The 20,261-nt window shown below is 41.7% G+C and overlaps 1 protein-coding gene across 2 annotated transcripts in view; it reads left to right on the top strand.

The window, feature by feature from the left end:
• The window catches only part of FSTL5 (follistatin like 5), a 316,275-nt gene that overhangs the window by 25,927 nt on the left and 270,087 nt on the right, over positions 1-20,261 (top strand). For both annotated transcript variants that reach the window (XM_033060226.2, XM_033060225.2), the window contains exon 2: positions 4,247-4,385. In XM_033060226.2, coding sequence (XP_032916117.1) covers positions 4,263-4,385 — 123 coding nt within the window. In that variant the 5' untranslated portion in view covers positions 4,247-4,262. The remainder of the gene's footprint in view (positions 1-4,246; positions 4,386-20,261) is intronic.

Raw genomic sequence — 20,261 nt, 5'->3', positions numbered from 1 at the left:
ATGTAATTAATGAAATTAAAAATACAGAAGAATGGTATCTAAACACTGAAACATCAAGTTCTGCCAGATTATAATTAAGGAGTAGAGGGTCTGGATCATTCGTGCAAATTTGAGTTTAGAAATATGTCATTTTGTGCCATGATATAACAATTCTTTCAAAATGTAATTTCTGATTTCTTGATAATGCAATATTAAAAGAAAAGTAAAACCCCTCTTTGCTTAGAATTTGGGCTGTGCCTTCAAGTAGAAATAAGAAAGAAGCAATTTTAAGTTACATGAATATATAGTCATCCAACCTTATTTCTTTGTGTTTGGTAATATGCGATACCAAAATCTGGAGTTGTAATGGAGCTTTGAAAAGCCATTTTTATTCCTGCTCTCAGTTCAACTCCTTAACAGCATAAGTCTTTAGGATAGATCATAATTTTTCTTAAAATAAAGGCATAATAATAGTACTGTACTAAGGAGAACTGTAGTTTTGGTAGTAGTTTTAAAATAAATAATAATTTAAGATATCCAATAAATTCAACAGAAAATGTATGCTACTTAAAAAAAAAAAAAAAGATATTTTAAGTTCTAAAAAGGCAAATAACAACTGCGTAGACCCTGCATACTTTTGGGATTTTGGGTGGCATCTGTCCAAAAAGCTTACAGTAATTTCACGAATACAAGCCGCACCAATTTGACCAAAATTTTGGTGGAAACCCGCAAGTGCGGCCAATATTCCGGGGCGGCTAATACATTAACAAAATTCTAAAAGCTGCCAACACAGAAGTGAGAGCCCGCGGCAGCCCCAAGCCAAGCTGGAGCCCGGTCGGCCCCGGCAGAGGTAGGAAAGCCTGGCAGAGGCGGGGTCAGCAGTGTGGGGGGCGGGCGGCTGAGCCTGAGCCAGCAGGGCGGGGCAGGGGGGCGGCAGAGCCCGGGCCAGCAGGGCGGGGGAGCCCGGGAGAACTGGGGCTAGCAGTGCAGGGGAGCATGGCAGAAGCAGGAAGGCCGGCGGGTGGGGCTGCCTGGCAGCGGGGGAAGCCCAGCAGAATCGGGGCCAGCAGCGTGGGGGAGCCCGGCGGTGCGGGGGCCTACAGTGCCGGTCAGGGCGAGGAAACGCGGCGGAGGTGCAGACGGGAGGGGGCGACCGGCGAGCCTGGCAGCGGCGGCGGCAACCCTGCCGGCGGGGCGAGCGAACGCGGCGCGGGGCGAGCGAACGCGGCGCGGGGCGAGCGAGGCGCGGCGCGGGGCGAGCGAGGCGCGGGGCGAGTGAGGCGCGGGGCAAGCGAACGCGGGGCGAGCGAACGCGGCGCGGGATGAGTGAGGCGCGGCGCGGGGCGAGCGAGGCGCGGGGCGAGCGAACGCGGCGCGAGCGAACGCGGCGCGGGGCGAGCGAACGCGGCGCGGGGCGAGCGGCGAGCCCGGCGGCGGCGGCGGCGGCAGCCCGCCGGCCGGGCGAGCGAACGCGGCGCGGGGCGGCCGGCGAGCCCGGCGACGGCGGCGGCAGCCCTGCCGCCACCGGGCGAGCGAACGCGGCAGTGGGGCGGTGCTGACGGGAGAGGGGGCCAGCGAGCCCAGCGGCGGCAGCAGCACCACCCGGCCAGCCCCGCCTAGCCGTGGCGCTGAGCTGGGCCACCCGGCCCCATCGGCAACCATGAGCGGGCCGAGCCTGCCTGGCCCCGCCCCGAGCCAGTAAAGCCCGCTATGCCGCGATCCTGTTACTAATTGGCCAATTTGTGAAAGCTGCGCACGGATTCTCGCGACGAACGAAAGTGCGGCTAATATTCGGGGTGCGGCTTATCTATTGACAAAGACAGCAACATTGTCGAGGCACCGGGGGTGCGGCTTATAATCCGTGCGGCTTGTATTCGTGAAACTACTGTACTTTTAAAATTTGTGTTGTGTTCATCCAAGTATCAGGCAAAGAAGTCAGAAACTGAACATGTAATAATTTTCTCTTCTTCTGTACAAGTGCAAGGCATAAGCCTTTCAAGGCCAAACAATTTTCAAAACTATAAGGACTTTATTCTTTTACATCACATGAGACTAAAATATATTCAGTTTGTGGGAGGGTGGTGGAATGTGGCTGCTCTTACAACCTGCTGTGAAATGACTGTTTTGCAACCAAGTTTTCACTGTACAGAGAGGTATGCCAGGAGTGCACCAAGGTGACAAATGCATAGCTAGTCTTAGCATGTACAAGTACTAAACCAATCTGATTCTGATCTTAAAAGTCAACAATTTTTAAAAAATTAAAAAAAATATTTAAAAAATATTTAAAAAAAATTTCAACAAACACAAATAAAGAGATGTTTTCTTTGGAAACCAAGATTCTGATTTTTCATATTTATTTTGTTCTGTTTTTTTGTTTTGTTTTGGTTTGGTTTGGTTTGGTTTTTTTTGGGGGGGGGGTTGCTTTTGGTTTTGTTTTTTTTGTTTTTTTAATGGACTTACTTTTCCAATGACAGTGATACTTTGAACTTACACAGAATCAATGAAGGAAAATGCCGTACCATAATGTACTTGAATCCTTATTGTTCTGAAACAATCTTTTTTGGTGTTTCCCATCCGTAAACTAGATTAGTTGCAATAATCCCATCGCAAAAGTCCACCAGAACATCTGATTAGCCCTTCTGTTTTGATGGGAGTGTGAGGGGAACTCAAGAAGAAAATTTCACTGTGTCATTTCCCATCCTCACTATAATATCCTGTTACTGAACAGATGTAGAACAAGCCTCAAGTTATTTATGTAAAATATCTCTCTGTAATAGAGCTTGTTTTCTGTGTTTCAAATAATTCTCTGCTTAATGTATTCTGTGCAACCTCTCCTAAGAGAGATACTGTACTATGTATATTAGAGAAGCTGGAGCACCAAAGAAAGGTAATTGAAGTGGAAACTGTTGGAATGAGTAATAACAAATGAGATGAAATGGTAAATTTGAGTAATAGGGAGACCCAGAATGAGACTGGGCTTGGTGGAACAAAAGGTAAGTGATGTTGAAGTAATATGGTGTATTAATGTCGAACTTTTGTTTGAATTACAAGTGTGAAGGCAAGGCAGACTGGTAAAAATCAACTGGAATGAAGATGAAACAGACCTTTAAGTGGTTTTACTATGTTTGGTAGAGTGACCCCCAAAGGAAGGTAGCAGACTTAAGTAGGCTCTGTTACTGAGGCTGTGAATACAAGTAAGAGTAGAGTCCATTTACTACATTTAATATCTTCACAGGAATTAATTCTATTCAGTCTCTTTGCCTTCAACTGACTATGAAGACTACTGCTATGTGAAAAATGATAGGAATCAAAGCCACAGTTTGTAGAACAGTATTGCCAGGAGCATGACTGTAAATGATAATAAGTGATTCCCAATTTGTTCACATTTTATGCTCAGATGATTTCCCATAGAAAAGAAAATGTCAGGCAAGACTTGAAAATTCTGTGCACAATCTGAGCTCCTAGGGCACACTTGTGATGTTTTGTACATCTGTGTATCTTGATTCCTATCAGAGGTTTCTGCATTGGCAGGGTAAGTGAACTAAAAACAAAGTAGAAAGGGGAAAACCCAGTCGTGCAGGAAAGTGGCTCATCTCTGTCCCATAATGCAGGACTAAATAATACAGGCTAAGCAGACTGAAGTGTCTTGAGAGTATCTTGAAGTAATGAAGATCAGTTTGTTGTGTTGTCTGTTTAACATGATGGTTTCAACACAAATGCTGAATATCAATAATAAATATTGCACATCTCTAATAGGTTCTTAAACCATTTATGTAATGTACATGTTTACATCCATTAGGAAACATATAAGGTAACTCTCATGCCATGTGTATCTATAAATCTCTGAGTATGATTATTACAAGCTTTTAGGTTGTGAATAATGCATTCCAAGGGAACAAATTTAAAATAAAAGGTTGATGAACATAAGATTGATGATAATTTTTTTTCCTTTCATCTGAGAAAAAGCATTCTATTTTTCACCACTGCTTTTCTCTTGTGTCTTTCCTTTGACTTTTCTTGGTTGTTTCCTCAGTGTCTCTCTCATATGAATATTGAATAGTGACAAGAAAACTTGCATTCAGCACAACCAAATTGATACTGCTGTCCCAAATATTGCTACCATTTTTTCTCTTTGTTATTGTGCCAGATGGATTGTCCTGTATCTACTATATTTATTCAAGTCCACAATCAGAATTGTAAACCTTTATTATACAGCTTATGCTAAAGTAATATTGCATCTCTGAACTTGTACATTTTAATTTCACAGAAACAGACCTGTAAAGATGTTTATGTGGTGGTCCGCTGTTTTGCTTCTTGGATGTGTTTTGCTGGGAGCAGATGGGTGGCCAATCAAGGAAGGATACGACTTTAGGCCCTATCAGCCCCTACTAAGATTACGGCACAAGGTATGGAGTATTCTCAAATAGTTCTTCCTTTTCTTCCAAGGGATAAATCAAGGGATCAAGGGATAAATTACATACCAGCCTTGTCTTTTTTGTGTTTATTTGAGTAATGTTCAGAAATTAACTTTTTCAAAGAGAATGCGATAAGATCGGTTTTAGCTTCAAAAACTAGAAATTAGTTGTATCAACAAAAACTCAGAGGGAGAGCCAGGAGAGGCTCTCTCTGAAAGCAACTCTCAGTATCTGCTTAAGGCAATGACCTGTCCTGGACCTCAGTAAATTTCAGTCCAAGCAAACAGGGAAACTGCCCATCAAAGAAGAATGGTGCCAAAGTTAACTGATGAATAGAAACTTGTTTGCAAGAGTTAGATGTTCTCAGTGCTTGCTGAATTTAGCAGTTTTGGACCATGGCATAATGCAAATGTTTTCTGAGTTACATGGTTCCCATATTCAACTACTACCTGCCATTCAAATTTTGACGTTCAAATTTTACTCCTTTGACACAAATCCAGGAGTCCCAAAACAGGTCTCAGCTAACAAATCCTGCCCTTCCCCCGGTAGCTGAAAGGGAAACTTCTGTGGTAGTTCTGTAAAACAAGAATAAGGGCTGTAATATTTCCACAGATTGTCTAAACTTAGCATAGATCTGATCAACTTAATTCCTTCTTGGCATGGTAGATGTGAGAGCAAAATCTGAGGCACCTTAAGAACTACAGTCAGGCCAACAGAGATGCTAAAAAAATTTCACCCTTCTGAATTTTTGTGCTATAGGTAAAAGCCAGAAATTCTAAGTGGTAGTCTCTCCTAATGTTTCAAGATACTGCTATTTTTATTCCTCAATAATTTTTGTAAAGTATGAAAAATATTTCTTTTTGGTCCTTAGTTTAATAAAAAGACCCAATATAGTATGATTCTATCCCAGCATATAAGCATGAACTGACAGCATGAGTTCTCAAACAAGTAAAGTTCTTGCCTATTAGCTAATTAATGAATGCTACGTAGATTAAAATCAAAAAGTTTCTTAACAGATGGAAAATAAAATTTTTAAATTATACAGTTATGCACCCTCTAGGGAATGTTCTCAGTCAGAATAAAGACTGAATCAGGCCACATTCAAGGAAGCAAATAACTCTATCAGCACAAGTTTTTATGCTGAGTATTATTCAAAAATTTGTCTCATCACTATATTTCCATTTGACAGCTGTAAGCAAACTAAAATAAAATAGCACAAGAAAAGTACTTTGTGATCTAGAAGGAAGAGAGAGACTAGTAATAAAACCATGGATAAATCATATGAGAGAAATCACATGTGCAAGAAAAAACCACAGCACAAAACCATGAAGACTGTGAGAACAATGAAGGACAAAATATGGGGTATGATTAGCATTATTTCTGAGGTTAAATGGTTTCTGACCTTAATGAATATATGTGGAACAATTCATATGTTGATGTTTCTTAATTATATTTTTAATATACTGATAAGTCTCATATAATTATTGGAATAGGCTGTCATAAACTTTTTGAATTTAATATTAGGGGAATCACACATAGATATATGTAAACAACATAAAAATAAAACTTTATATAAAACATTATATTAAAAAATAGGGTGGGTTTTTTCTTTGGCAATATGTTTAGATAGAAAAGGTTTTAGTTCAGCTTTTGGTATAAGGGACATATGCTACTATTAAAAACAAACTAGGAATGTAAAACTTTTCTAAAGTCAATTTTAAAAACCAAGTTTGGCACAGATACGCATACTCAAAATGTAAATAATATGGTAAAAGAAATTTTCTGCTTCAATCAAACACTTAATAAATCAAGTGCTTAGAGTAAGTTACATTGATAGAATACTTACTACAAACAGATGATAATGAATACATGCGGTTATATTTGCTTTGATCAGGAAATATGTATGCAAGTTTATGCAAAGATTAAAATGAAAAAAAAAGATTAATCAGTCTTGCTCTAATAAAGTGAAATTTATCTGAATTGAACTATAGTCCAACCAGAGCAACTTTTAATGTCAGCCAGCTGAGAAAAAAATCCTTCTTGGTACTTAGGTACTATCTTGAAATAATGATTGTTTGTGGTGGAAGCAGGCACTCCAATCATAAAGGTTGTGTTGTTTTAAAAGGGATTATGAATTATTTCAGCTTCTCATGCATAGAAATTACAAGTTGGAATTTAGTAAATATATATATATGATAATCTGAAAGTATAAGAATAACATTTCTATGGAAAAAAAAACTTTATAAATAGGGCAAAAATATGCATAAGAAAACATTATTTTACTTTGAGCACTGGAACAGATTGCCCAAAGAGCTTGTTGAGTTTTCTTTGCAGATATTTAAAAACTCTCCAGGCATGGTCTGGGACAGCCTGTTGTGGGTGACCATGCTTGAGCAGGGAGATATAAGAGGGTGACCTCCAAAGGTCCTAACATTCTTTGATTCTGTGCTTCTTTATAATACACCATTAATTATAATAAGTTCATTATCATGGCCATTATAATGGTAATGAAAATCAAATGTTTGACTGCATTGTTTATATATGAAATATTCAAACCCAGGAAGAGATCAGTTCTCTTGAATCAGGATTGAGAAAGAATATTACAAAGTTGTTTTCAGTTTCCTTCCCTTATTTAACTGCCACAGCTTATATTTATGTGGTTATGCTGAAAAGTATTAGGCTGTGTCTGAGCAGCATGTGAATTTCTTGTTAAACCAGGTAATCCTTGGTTCTTCATTTGTCAAAACACTGTAAAGATTTGTAAGGTACTTTTCATTTGGGAGTCTTCTTGCATTGTTGCTGAAGTATAGTGAGCAGTTTGTTAATACCTAGGTTTCCCACCTGATATTGTTAGGAAGTATTTTTAGCATCCTAATGAATTTTCTTCTTGTAATTTGCATGCCTCTGACAGAGACCTGTTTATGCAATGTCTTCAGTGAATGAGTATATGCTCTGAGATTTCCAGGTATAAACAGGCAGGTGGCAGCCAACAGAATGGCAGCAGCTGGCTGCTGATTCTCTGTCAGATGCTAAGAAATATGGAATATAGCCTGCACATCCATGTGTATACACCAGAGCATGCCAACTCTGCATATCTAACACGCATGCACACAACTCTCCTTGGCAAGCCAGGTGGTTCCCATGGTTTGGGAGAATAATACTATTGACAGAGACTCGATTTTAATGATCTCATCAGAGGTGGGGAGCAGTTCAGTTTCAGTCTCGGGGGACAATCGGTGAAGATGTAACTTACTCCTTGTCCCCGGACTCCTTTTATTTAGGCCCAATGCTGAACTTTCCAGGTTAGGACATTCATGCTAATCCCTCCTCATTGTCCTGACAGCATAGGTGGAGGTGGGCTCAGGGGAGCTGGAAACAGAGAGAGGGGAGAATTCAGGGAAGTCAGAGTTCAGGCTGAGCCTCAGCCTTAGCCTTGGCCTGTGCAGGATGCTCCATCAGAAAAGAGCTTCTGTTGTCCAGCTGAGCAGGAGTGTACGGAGGACACAGCAAAGGGGGTGTGCCAGTTTTCACTGGCTTCTGCTGAGCTGTTGATTCTAACTTCTTTTCAGCCTTGTCCTGATTTCATCTTGTTTTACCAAAGGGCTTAAGGGTTAGTGATTCTGCTGTGCAATCCTCACTCTTGTCTGTGATATTTCTCCAGCCTATTTCTTTTCACTTCCTGTAAAAAACCTGCCTGTCTTCCTTTTTCTTCTCTTTTTCCCTTCTTACTGTTGCTATTTGCTGCTAAATTCATCTGTTTGACCCTGATTCAAATTAAATTAGGGCTCAGGACTAGGTCAGTTTAGAGCAGTTTAGGTTACATTAGAATTAGATGCAGTTTAGAAATATTTAAGCAGTAAGGACTTTGTCTGAATTAAACAAAACAAGAGAAGAATCTAAGCTTCTGTCCCAGGTTTTAAAAGCAAATTTGAATGCATAAGCACAAAGCACAGAAAAAAACATGTATGGTCTTTATGTTTTTGCCCAAAATGTATAAAATCTTCCTCTACTAAGAGCACTGAAAGCCTGTAAAATATAGACAGGTTGAATGTTCAATGATTTTATTGTCATTTAGGGTGTCATGGCCAAGAAAGAAGTGCACAGGAAGCAGTTTTCCAGGATTCAAAAATACCCCCTGGTTTCCTTGTGTTGTCAGATCTCCAAAAAAACTGAGATTTATAATTCACAGTGTCTATCTGGAAAATCTGTTTGCTTGCAGGATCTGAGAAGTCATAAAATTTGATCCTCTAAAATCCTCTGTCCTAGAGAGAGAGAAGGGAAAAAAAATCTATTGAAGATGAGCAGTGAATCCTGAGGACTAAGAACAGAGCTTTTCCTTTCATGTCAGTGCTGTTTTCATCTCTAAAGTAACATGAGTGTCTTCTACCTGCTGAGGTTCCATGAACACAGTATCTAGGTCCTATGAACACAGTATCTATGTCCTATGCAAATTCCAGGATTAGAAGTAGCAAGACTCAGTTTTATCTTTTCCCCCCTTAGTCACTTTTAAGTGTAGTCAAGAAATCTTTTTTCAAAATTTTTGTTGTTGTTGGGTTTTTTGTATTTATATTTTATTTTCCTTTTCTCAGGAAAGGGAGGAAATTCTGCGATCTAATCTGATTTTTCCTGTGGGCCATAGCATTAAAAAGGCATATGTAATTTTTTTTTTAACCCCATTACAATCACTGTGCATTAAAAAGCTAATATCAATTAAACATTTTATTTTTGCTGTCTCTCACTACATGCTCAAAGCATTTTGTAATCTTAGGAAAGTTGCTTCTAAAATCTCCCTGTCTTCTATAATCCTTCTTCTGACTGCTTATTAACTGGGGGTTGTAGACTGTCAAAATCTGTAATAAAGGCAAGACTGATACCTCCTTTCAAGATGCCTGCTGATACTTATCAGCAATGACTATAAACTTCTAATCAAATCAAGAGGACCAGTCAGGGAGCAAAGGTGCATTTTAACTACTGGGCTGAATGTTTTGCTCTACCTATAATTTTGTTCTTGCTACTGAACATCATCACTGTGGAAATTATTACAGTAATTTCACGACCATAAGGCGCACCGGACTATAAGGCGCACCCCCAGGAGTCGGCAAAATTCGCAACTTTGTAGATCAGATAAGGCGCACTTTTTTTTTGCAGTGAGGCTCCGCCCCCAGCTCTCCCCGCGTGTTTGCTGGCAGAGGCCCCACCTCCATCCAGCTGCCGCGGCACTGTGGCCCCGCCTCCAGCCAGGAGCCCCAGCCTCGCAGCCCCACAGGCACCCAGCGGCCCGGGTCCTGCAGGCACCCAGCGGCCGCAGCCCCGCGGGCACCTGGAAGGCCCAGCCCCACCTCCAGCCAGCAGCCCTGGTCCCGCGAACAACCAGCGGCCCCGGCCCCGCGGGCACCCGGAAGCCCCGGCCTTGCCTCCACCCAGCAGCCCGTGTCCCGTGGCCCGGCGGGCACCTGGAAGCCCTTGTCCCACAGGCACCCAGCAGCCTCGGTCCCATGGCCCCGAAGGCATCTGGAAGCCCTGATCCCGCGGGCACCTAGCAGCCCCGGTCCCGCAGGCACCCAGCAGCCCCGGTTCTGCAGGCACCTGGAAGCCCCTGTCCCGTGGCCCCGCGGGCACCCAGCAGCCCCAGTCCTGCAGGCACCTGGAAGCCTCGGTCCAGCAGCCCCGCAGGCACTCAGCAGCCCCGGTCGGGCAGGCACCCAGCAGCCCCGGTCCCGTGGCCCCGTGGGCACCCAGCAGCCCCAGTCGGGCAGGCACCCAGCAGCCCCAGTCCTGCAGGCACCCAGCAGCCCCGGCCCTGCAGGCAGCTGGAAGCCCCGGTCCAGCAGCCCCGCGGGCACCCAGCAGCCCCGGTCCTCCAGGCACCCAGCTGCCCCGGTCCCATGACCCCGCGGGAAACCAGCAGCCCCAGTTCTGCAGGCATCCAGCAGCCCTTGTCCCATGGCCGCGTGGGCACCTGGAAGCCCTGGCCCCGCAGGCACCCAGCAGCCCTGGTCCTGCAGGCACCTGGAAGCCCTGGCCCCGCAGGCACCCAGCAGCCCTGGTCCCATGGCCCCGCGGGCACCCAGCAGCCCCGGCCCCGCAGGCACCTGGAAGCCCTGGCCCCGCAGGCACCCAGCAGCCCCGGTCCCGAAGGCACCCAGCAGCCCCAGCCTTGCCTCCACCCAGCGGCACCAGTCCCGTGGCCCCACCTCCAGTCAACAGCCCTGGCCCTGCAGGCAGCCCACAGTCCTGGCCCCATGGGCACTCGGCAGTCCCGGTCCTTCGGCCCCGCCTCCACCCGGCAGCCGCGGCCCTGCCGGCTCGCCCCACAACTCGCAGCTCTCACTTCCGGGTTTGCAAATTTCCGGACTTTGTCCATCAGATAAGGCGCACCGTACTATAAGGCGCACTTCCGGGTTCAGGGGAAAATTTTAGTCAAAAGGGTGAGCCTTATAGTCGTGAAATTACTGTAATCTCAACCAAATATTTTGAGGGATGATGAGATTCACATGTATTATCTACCTTTTGATTGACATTGTTGTTTTAATTTCACATGTCAGGTTGGCAACAAAGAATAAAATATAACATGGTATAGGGAGGCAGTCTTCTCCAGGAGTTAGCTTGGCCCTCTCACATTGAATCCTAGGAGGAAGATTTCCAGTTACAGTAAATTCACAAATACAAGCCGCACTGAGTATAAGCCGCATCGCTGGGTGTTGGCAAACGTTTTGGTTTTTGTCCATAAATAAACCGCACCCGAGTATAAGCCACTCTGTGTTCGCAGCGAGGACCCGCGTGCAACAAAGTTGCCAATTAGTAACAGAACCGCGGCAGGGTGGGGTTTACTGGCTTGGCTTGGGCCATGAGGGCTCAGGGTTGCCGACAGGGCTGGGTGGCCCAGCTCGGCACTGCCGCTTGGCGGGCCTGCTCGGGGCCGGCCGGCGCCACCACTGGGCTCGGTCACCCCGGCCCGGCGCTGCCTCATGGTGGCAGGGGGGGCACAGAGCCCACCGGCACCTGCGGCGGCCATGGGAAACGGGGATGTAGCCTGCCTGCTCCTGCGGCGGCAGCACGCGGGGACGGGAGCCCCCCGAGCCGCAGCGCCAGCAAGAGAGAGCTGCCTGCCTTCCCCCGAGCCGCGGGGCCAGCAGGAGAGAGCTACCCGCCTTCCCCCAAGCCGCGGGGCCAGACAGAGAGAGCTGCCCGCCTTCCCCTGAGCTGTGGGGACAGGCAGGAGAGAGCTGCCCGCCTTCCCCCATGCCGCGGGGCCAAGTGGAGAGAGCTGCCCGCCTTCCCCTGAGCCGCGGGGCCAGCAGGAGAGAGCTACCCCTGCTTTCCCCAAGCCGTGGGGTCAGCAGAAGAGAACTACCCCGTCTTCCCCACCCCCTGTGCTGCCTGCACGGAGCAGCTCCACCCACCGCGCAACAGAGTATCAATTTGTAACAACCGCGTAAATGCAGGGTTTTACTGGCAGGAGCTCGACTTTGCAGTTTGCACTGACTTGGTTTGCACTCCCAGGGTTGAAAATGTCAGAAAATTATTCACATATTGACCGCACCTGAATATTAGCCGCATTCCCGGTATGGGAGCAAAATTTTGGTCAAAACAGTGTGGCTTGTATTTGTGAAATTACTGTAACCTCTCTATAGATAAGAAATGCTTTTTGACCTTTCTGGTATTTGGGATTCAATGCAAACACAATCTGTACCAGCTGTCATTTCAGATTCTTGATTAGCGTGTCTTTTAATATTCTATTATGATGGCAAATTGTCATCACAAATTGAAATTGCAGTAATGGAAAAACAAAGTCAGGAGAGATTTTTTGGATATATTACTTGAGGTGATTTGCTCCTGTTTAAATCTGTGCAGTTTAGATTTCTAAGATCATGAAAGAGGCCAAATACTTGAAGTGTGTGTTTATGAAAGCTGACTCTTTTCCATAGCTTCCTTGTTGCCTTTTATTCTTCAGGTCCTCAAGACTACTCTGTAATTTAATCCCATCTCTTTATATTTTTTTTGGTATTGCAGAAATGCTTTATTTTATTCTTTTCCATTGCTTCTTTTTCTCAATCATTTCCCCCATGGATTTAATACCTCTCTTTATTACCTAGATGATGTAGACTTTTATTGTCTATATTAAACTTTATTATCTTGGTTTGTTAAAATGAAAGTGATATCTGTAGCATAGACATGCTTATAATGTGAGAAATAATATTCAAAAGTCAATATAAAATTGATTAAGTAATAAATATGGTGTGTAACAGTTTTGTTGGTATGTAGACAAACTGGGCTGTACCTCAGATTCTTGGTTTTTTTTAATAAATAATGATCAATTTAGTTTGTGGCTTATTTTTCACCTCTTATTCTAGTTATCCATTTAAATTCTGTTTTTAAATTAAAATAATAGTTTAAGCATTGGCTTGTGTGTTGGGTTAGCATGATCTGATTTTGTAGCAGGAGAGGGTTGTAGGAGTGGCTTCTGTGGGAAGCTGACAGAGGTTTCCTTCATGTCTGACACAGCCAATGTTAGCTGGTTCCAGGATGGATTACCGCTGACCAAGGTTGAGCCAATCAGGAATGGTGCTAGCACCTATGATAAGATATTTAAGAAGGAAGAAAAGTAATTGTGCAGATAAAACTGCACTAAGCCAAGAGTGGAATGAAAGTAAGTGAGAGGAGCAGCTCGGCGGACACTGATGTGTGTGCAGAAGGAGTGGGAGGAGGAGTTCTAGCTGTCCCAGCAAAATTCTCCTGCAGCCCGTGGTGAAAAGCATGGTGAAGCAGCTGTGCCCCCATGGAGGTCCACGGAGATGCAGAGATGCACCTGCAGCCCATGAAGGAGACCCTCACCAAAGCAGGTGGATGCCTGGAAGGAGGCTGGCAGGGACCTGCAGACCTATGGAGAGAGGGGCCCATGATGGAGCAGGTATGGTGGGAATTGTGACCCTGTGGGGAACCCACATTGGAGCAGTCTGTGCCTGGAGGACTGCAGCCTGTGAAAGGGTGACCCATGTTACAACAGCAGCATCATATGGAGAACTGTTGCAGATAAGATGGATTCAGGTTGGAGAACTTCATGATGAGCTAAGGGAATGTGAGGTCTTTCAGTTTTTTTTCCATTATGAAGAAAACTCGAACAGCAACATTAGTAGCAAAAAAAAAAAGCCCCCTTTTAAAAAATTATGCTAAAGGATAGAATACCCATTGAAAACATTAAAGTTATCTGTGCTTAGGCCTGACACAAAGAAAATTGAGAGCTTAACGTCAGCCTAAAAAAGAAAAAGAAAACCTGTGTAATTACATCTTTTTTCTTATTGTTATGCATTGATACAACTATGGTTAAATAACCATAGTGTTAAGAATATGGAATCTTAATGCCTAAAACATAACATTGAAAACAAAACTCTCCCAGACTTTACTAATACTAAAATGTTGCTATTTGACTTCATTAAAATTGCTCACACAATCATAGAATGGTTTGGCCTTGATGGTATCTTAAAGATCAGCTAGTTGCAATCCCCCTACCTTCTCTTCTGTGGGCTGAAGAACCCTCAGTCTCAGCCTGTCTTCATAGGAGGGATGCTTCAGTCCTCTGAGTATCTTTGTGGCCCTCCTCTGAACTGGCTCCAGCAGGTCCATGTACATTTGCTGGGGATCCCAGAGCTGAACACAGTACTTGAAGTGAGGTCTGATGAGATGTAAGAGATGAGTAAGAGGTTTTTGTTTCACTTCACACATCTTTTTTAGTTTTTTGTAATTTTAAAGTTTTCATTTAATGTACTTCGTTAACTATGCTCAACTGCATTTATACTATTTATATAAATGAACACAATGTATAAACAATGCAGTGTATGAACATTACATTTATGTGAACTAAGTTTAACAGCAATAAATATTTCTATAACGTTGCATGATATTAATAGCATCTGCTAAATGTTCATTGTCAGTTCTTTCAAACAACTTTGTGGAATTGAATTCCCCTACCCAATGCATTCTAGCAAAATAGTATTTGAAGTAAGAAAACTCCAATAAACTTATTCTGTGCTCCTTCTTCCAATGAAGACAAACCAAACAAAAATTATTAGTTATTTGTTTCATGCATTGCTTATTACTCTTAAGTAACCTGGAATAAGCAACCTATAATTCAAATCTATTTTCCAGGGACAAGTAAGGCTTATCACTCTCTTGAGGTATCAGTGGAAATTTTTCACTAATATTTCATGAAAATGCCATTACTTTCTGTTACTGTAACCTGAGGATTACTGTCATACATCAATGAAAATAATAAAGCACTAATATAAATCACCTTAATAGAATGCATTCAACTTGTTGGTATGTGTGTCATTATTTGGTATTATATAATTTGATGCTAGAATTCTGAAATTAATAGTAACTACTATATTGCAATAAGCTGATCTCCAAAACTGTGAAGGACTAATCCCACTGCAACAGATAGTGAGTGCTATTTTGATAAGGCCTGAGAAACTGTTGCTTTGGTCAGTCTGACTTTCCATATAAAGCTCACCTATTGATTTCATTGTTCCTTCATTCCTACTCTGAGCGAGGAATGAATAAAGCATGCCTTTCAAAGAAATTACTGAATCTTCAAATATTTTCTATACATTTATATTTTCAAAAATTTCTTTTGATGGTTTATTATTAGCGATTAGTAAAGAATAGAGCTTATCATTTGGATACATCTCTCTTGTTTTGCCAGTGACTGCTTCCTGGGACCTACTCCATCAATAGATGGAAGACATTCAAACTCCTTGGTTTGGTATAAGGAAATATTTTCAAGGCATAATTTGAAGTTTATTATTCATAAAAAACCCCTTATTCTATTTTTGTTTACTTCTATCAGTCTAAGGGAATAAAAATAGATGTTTATATATATATATATGAACTGTAATTAAAAATAAAATATTATCAATTAGATTAGAACTTCAGCTATTTACTAGATTGTTATTTCAGCTCTCTGCAACCTTTTTTTTTTAAGTTAATTGTTTCCAACACAAATGCCAAGAGAAAATAACTAAAGCCTTTACAGTACATTGCCTACTGCACAGTAGGAAAGCTGTAACCAATTATTAGTATATCTGCAGGGTATATAGCTACACTTCATGATTCATTTTGAAAAATAAGTTAAGATTCACCAATCAAATACTGAGATAATCCTGAATTTTCTAAGATTCAGTTGAAGAAAGTATGACCTTAATTTTACTTTCTAGTCTCTTAAAAGTCACACGGTAGGTAATATAATATAACCTTTCATGAAATCTCTGGTTTAAATGAATGTATTCTTCAAACATAGAGTTGAACACTTTAAGAAAGGGTAGTTGCAATTAATTAATATTGATATCATGAACTTCTCTTTTGCTTTGCTGCACTACCTTATCTGGCCTTATAAGCTGAATGGTAGAAACAACCTGTTTGTAACCTAGTAATGTCTTAGCATACAGGTTTTAATCAATACTGGTAGACAGACCTCAATTTCACCCATAATTATGTCTTAATGCAGACTAAATATTACTTGCATTCCTGTTTTGTAAGAAGGTAATTGATGTTTATGTTCTCATGTGTATACTCCCTAATTGTCATTCTTTCTGTAGTTTTTCTTATATCTGTTCAAAAATTTACCAAGAGGAAAAATAAGATCTGAATGAACCTCAGACAGACCTCATAATAAAAAGCAAAATACATTATGTGGTTTTAGAAAATTGGACTTAAAACCACCTCTGAAATTTAAAAGGAAAAACAAATAGAGAATTTAGGCAAATTACTTCCATTAATGTCATTGGGAATTCTGTGGCTAAATCCATCTGTAGTAGCTTGCATTTTCTCTTTCTCATTTTCTTTTTTTTTTTTTTATTTTTTTATTTTTTTTTTTTATTTTTAAGTACCACTACCTGGAGCTTTAGGAACTCATATAAAGGAGAAGGTAATAGAATACCCATTAAATACTGTATTCTGGAATTTCAAGGTATAATTCAATATGCTAAAGTGTTGCTTCTTGGAGATCTCTTTCCCTCTTCTTTGCCTATTCAAATCCAGAGTGTTCCCAGATAATTGCAAAATAAATATATATACACTGAATATCATTCTGAGCTAGATAAGTATATTCATCTGCAACACTGCACTGACTGTTTTGTGCTACTGCATTTCTTTCTTGGTAGGCTTGAAGAAACTATATCTTTTGCTGTGTATGCATTGGAAAGTAATACTACACTACGTGTCTGAGCCCACAAAGGTTAACACAAAATATGCACAAATAACAGTAGTTACTTCTGTAAAGTCATTATTTACATAGCTCCTCCAACTTAGCTAAGGAGAGTTGTAGCCTGGGTTTAGCTACATAAATTGGCTTGTAAAATCTTCAGTGTATAAGTGGTTTTGCTCATAGTAGTACCTGTTTTAATGTAAAAGTGTACACTTCTTCTGCTACTTAAACCATGCATTAACCATCTTAGCACTTAAAGTGTTATAAAAACAGCAAGGCTGCACAGCAGTATAAAATTGGTAGGATGTTTTTTCTGTCATGTGCCGTAAAACTGCTTATAAATTTTGAATGTATTTGGTCTATCATCAAAGAACAAAGTATGAAGACATCGTATTAAAGAAGCTATAGTTACACTGTATTTCTGTAAGAATGAGCTGCCTAAGAAACCTATGCAGAGTAACCTTCTGTATATGTTCTATTTGGAGTTTTTTTCCTGTTCAGCTCAGAACTGTAAGCAGTTTTAGGACAATTGATGATAATGATGTGTATGGATAGAAAGGTTACAGCCTATGGAAAAAATAATCTTTAAAGTCAGCTTGTAGATTTTATTAGATTTTTTTTTCATTGTGGAAAAATGACAAGTTTTGGAAAACAGTCCTCTCTCTCCTCCAGTAAAATGAAGGAATGTGTGTTTGGGCCTTTCACACAGTTTCATTGGGCCTGTGGAATCATTAGGATTCCTCTTGGACAAGGTCTTACACTGGGAACAGAAAAAAAAAGAAAGAAAATGTTATAGTACTACTAAACCCCAATGATTTAGTGAAATAAGAATCCTTGAAATTAAAACCCTAAACTACTGCTCAGCTGCTTTTCAACTGCAAGAGTTATCAGGGTTTATAGATCCTATAGTGTGCTTATTTGTCTTGGGAGCTACCTGCAGCCTGCTGCATGCAGGTCTTTTTACACTAGCAATGTTTTGGAAATGTGTCTATATGAATCATGAGCAATCCTACCAGAAGGAATTGTTACTTTTGAAATTTACTAATCTGACTAACTCTGCTTATTTTCAAAAAGAAATATTATTTTGTAGAATGCAATACATTTTATATAAACAGTGTCATTAGAAGGAAGCTGCTCCAATTCAGCTGGTACTGAAAAAACATTGGGATTTAGACAGTAACTGTAGCCTAGAACTGTTTCACCTTGGGGGCAAAGGCTTTGTCTGCTCTGCTTTACGTGATCCAAGGCTGCCTTGAAGAATAATACATGCCCTTGCAACCATCTATTATTATTTTATGTCAGACAGGCCTGAATAGAAAAACCTGGAGACCTTTGTGTAGAATTTCTGTCCAGTTTTCATCTGTAGAAATCACACATTTTGTTGAAGCCTGGTATACAGATAGATTTCCTTCAGAGTATGTAGACATAGACAAGATGATGTTTCACTTTTTATTTTATATGTTTTCTTATTTCGTCTCTGCTTCCCCTTTGGTTTTGTGGGGTTGTAACCTGCATGCAAAGAGGAACTACTACTTCAAACTAACCTTCCTGGGTCTGCCATGATTGTTCTTCATGTTCCTCAGGGACCTAAATCAGCAAACCAAGAACCAAATCAGTGTATTTCAGTTTACCCTTCCCATCTCTGTAGTTGTTTTTTTCTTGGTTTGGTTTTGGTTTTAATGGCAATCACTTCACTCTTGTATCAAGGCTCCCCAAATACTGTTGAGTTGCTTTCATACAGATTATTGAATTCAAGACTTCATCATGTTTTCTTCATAGGCCTTACAGACTTACCCTTAACACTGTAATATTTAGTAATATTCCTGGGAATGCCATTAATTCTGAACACTTCAACAGGTTTATATATTACTTTATTTTTGCCTAGCAACCTTGCTTCACATCTTGTTTCCTTCACACAATCTTATATTCGTGTGATGCCTTAATCAATACAAGAATAACCTGTGGCATATTATTTTCTCAGAATTTGCTGCTATAAATGGTGGCAATCTCTAAGAAAACTGGGCTGCGTATGCAGAATACCAGTTCAAGAATCCTGCTGCAAACATTAAAATAAAAAGCTTTCTGCAGTAAATAGTGTTCTGACAAGAGCAGGAGGAAAATGGTTCACTTTTTACACATTCTTTCTTCCATAGAAAGCAAGACCTTGCTTATTGCTGCTTAACAGAACAGCTTTACAAATGTAAATGTCATTACTTCTGCTTTGCATGCATTTTTAGTTTAAATTGCAATTGTACTGCAGTTACTAAGAGTCTACTGAATTCTGATTCTGTAAAACTTCTTTGAAATACAAATGTTCAGCCTAATGTCGTTGATCAAATTGGGTCTGAGAATAGTTTAGCAGATTGTTTTGTGCTGTACGTGTGTATCTGTGCTAGTACTCCCTGGCTGTGACCATGCTGCTGTTTCACCCATGAATAAAATGTTTCTGTACATTTGTAATTCATATTTTTGTAATAAAATTTGTTTTAAAGTAAGTAAATATATTGTTAATTCAGGTGCTATAGCTTGTACATGTTTTAACAATAATATCTATTCTGGTACCTCTCAATGAAATATTTTCTTTAATAAAAACTATTCCATTATTATTATTATTATTATTATTATTATTATTATTATTATTAATAATAATAATAATAATAATAATAATAAAAATTATATTGATATTATCTATATAGTACCCCTTCTGCAAAATTAGCCATAAAGGTAATGAACACAAAACTGATTTTCTGCATTTTAACTATATTTTATTATGTGTCTAATGGTAACTTTTCATTATAAAATGTTAGAAAACCAAGTACAGTAATTTCACTAATACAAACCGCACCAATTTGACTAAGATTTTACTCCTAAACCGGTAATGCGGCTAATACTCAGGAGCAGCTAATATGTGAATAATTTTCTGACATTTACAACCTCAGAAGTGCCAGCCAGAGTGCCGAGCTGAGCTGCTGCAAAGTCGGCATTTTGCGATTGTTACAAATTGCTACTCTGTTGCACCGTGGGTGGAGCCTGGCTGCCTGCAGGCAGCATGGGGGGTGGGGAGAGAGGCGGGAGAGCTCCCTACCACAGTCCGGGGGAGAGACGGGGGGGCCCCGCGCCACCATTGCCGCGGCTCGGGGAGGAGATGGGGGACCCAGGCCGCCCCTGCCGCGGCTCGGGGAGGCGGCGGGGGACCCGGGCCGCCACTGCCGTGGCTCTGGGAGGCGGCGGGGGGCTCTGTCCCTGCCCGCTGCCGCAGGAGCGGGGGGGGGTCCGTCCCTGCCTGCCACCCCAGGGCAGCGGTGGGCCGTGCTGACCGAGCCCAGTGGCAGCGGTGGCTGGCCCCCAGTGGTCCCACCGAGCGGCAGCACCGGGCTGGGCCACCTGGCCCCGTCAGCAGCCCCTAGCGGGCCGAGCCTGCACAGCCTTAGCTGAGCCAGTAAACCCCACCTTGCCGCCGTTCTGTTAATATTTGGCAACTTTGTTGCATGCAGGTCCTCACTGCGAACGACAGAGCGGCTTATATTCAGGTGTGACTTATTTATGGACAAAGAACGAAATATTTGCCAATACCCAGAGATGCGGCTTATACTCAGTGCGGCTTGTATTCGTGAATTTACTGTAACTTTGCACTCCTTTTTTCATCAGTTTCTGTAATTAATGGT

This window comes from Catharus ustulatus, chromosome 5, assembly GCF_009819885.2.
Source record: "Catharus ustulatus isolate bCatUst1 chromosome 5, bCatUst1.pri.v2, whole genome shotgun sequence".
NCBI lineage: Eukaryota > Metazoa > Chordata > Aves > Passeriformes > Turdidae > Catharus > Catharus ustulatus.
The sequence above is the reverse complement of the archived record's forward strand: the minus strand, read 5'-3'. Positions and strand labels throughout refer to the sequence as shown.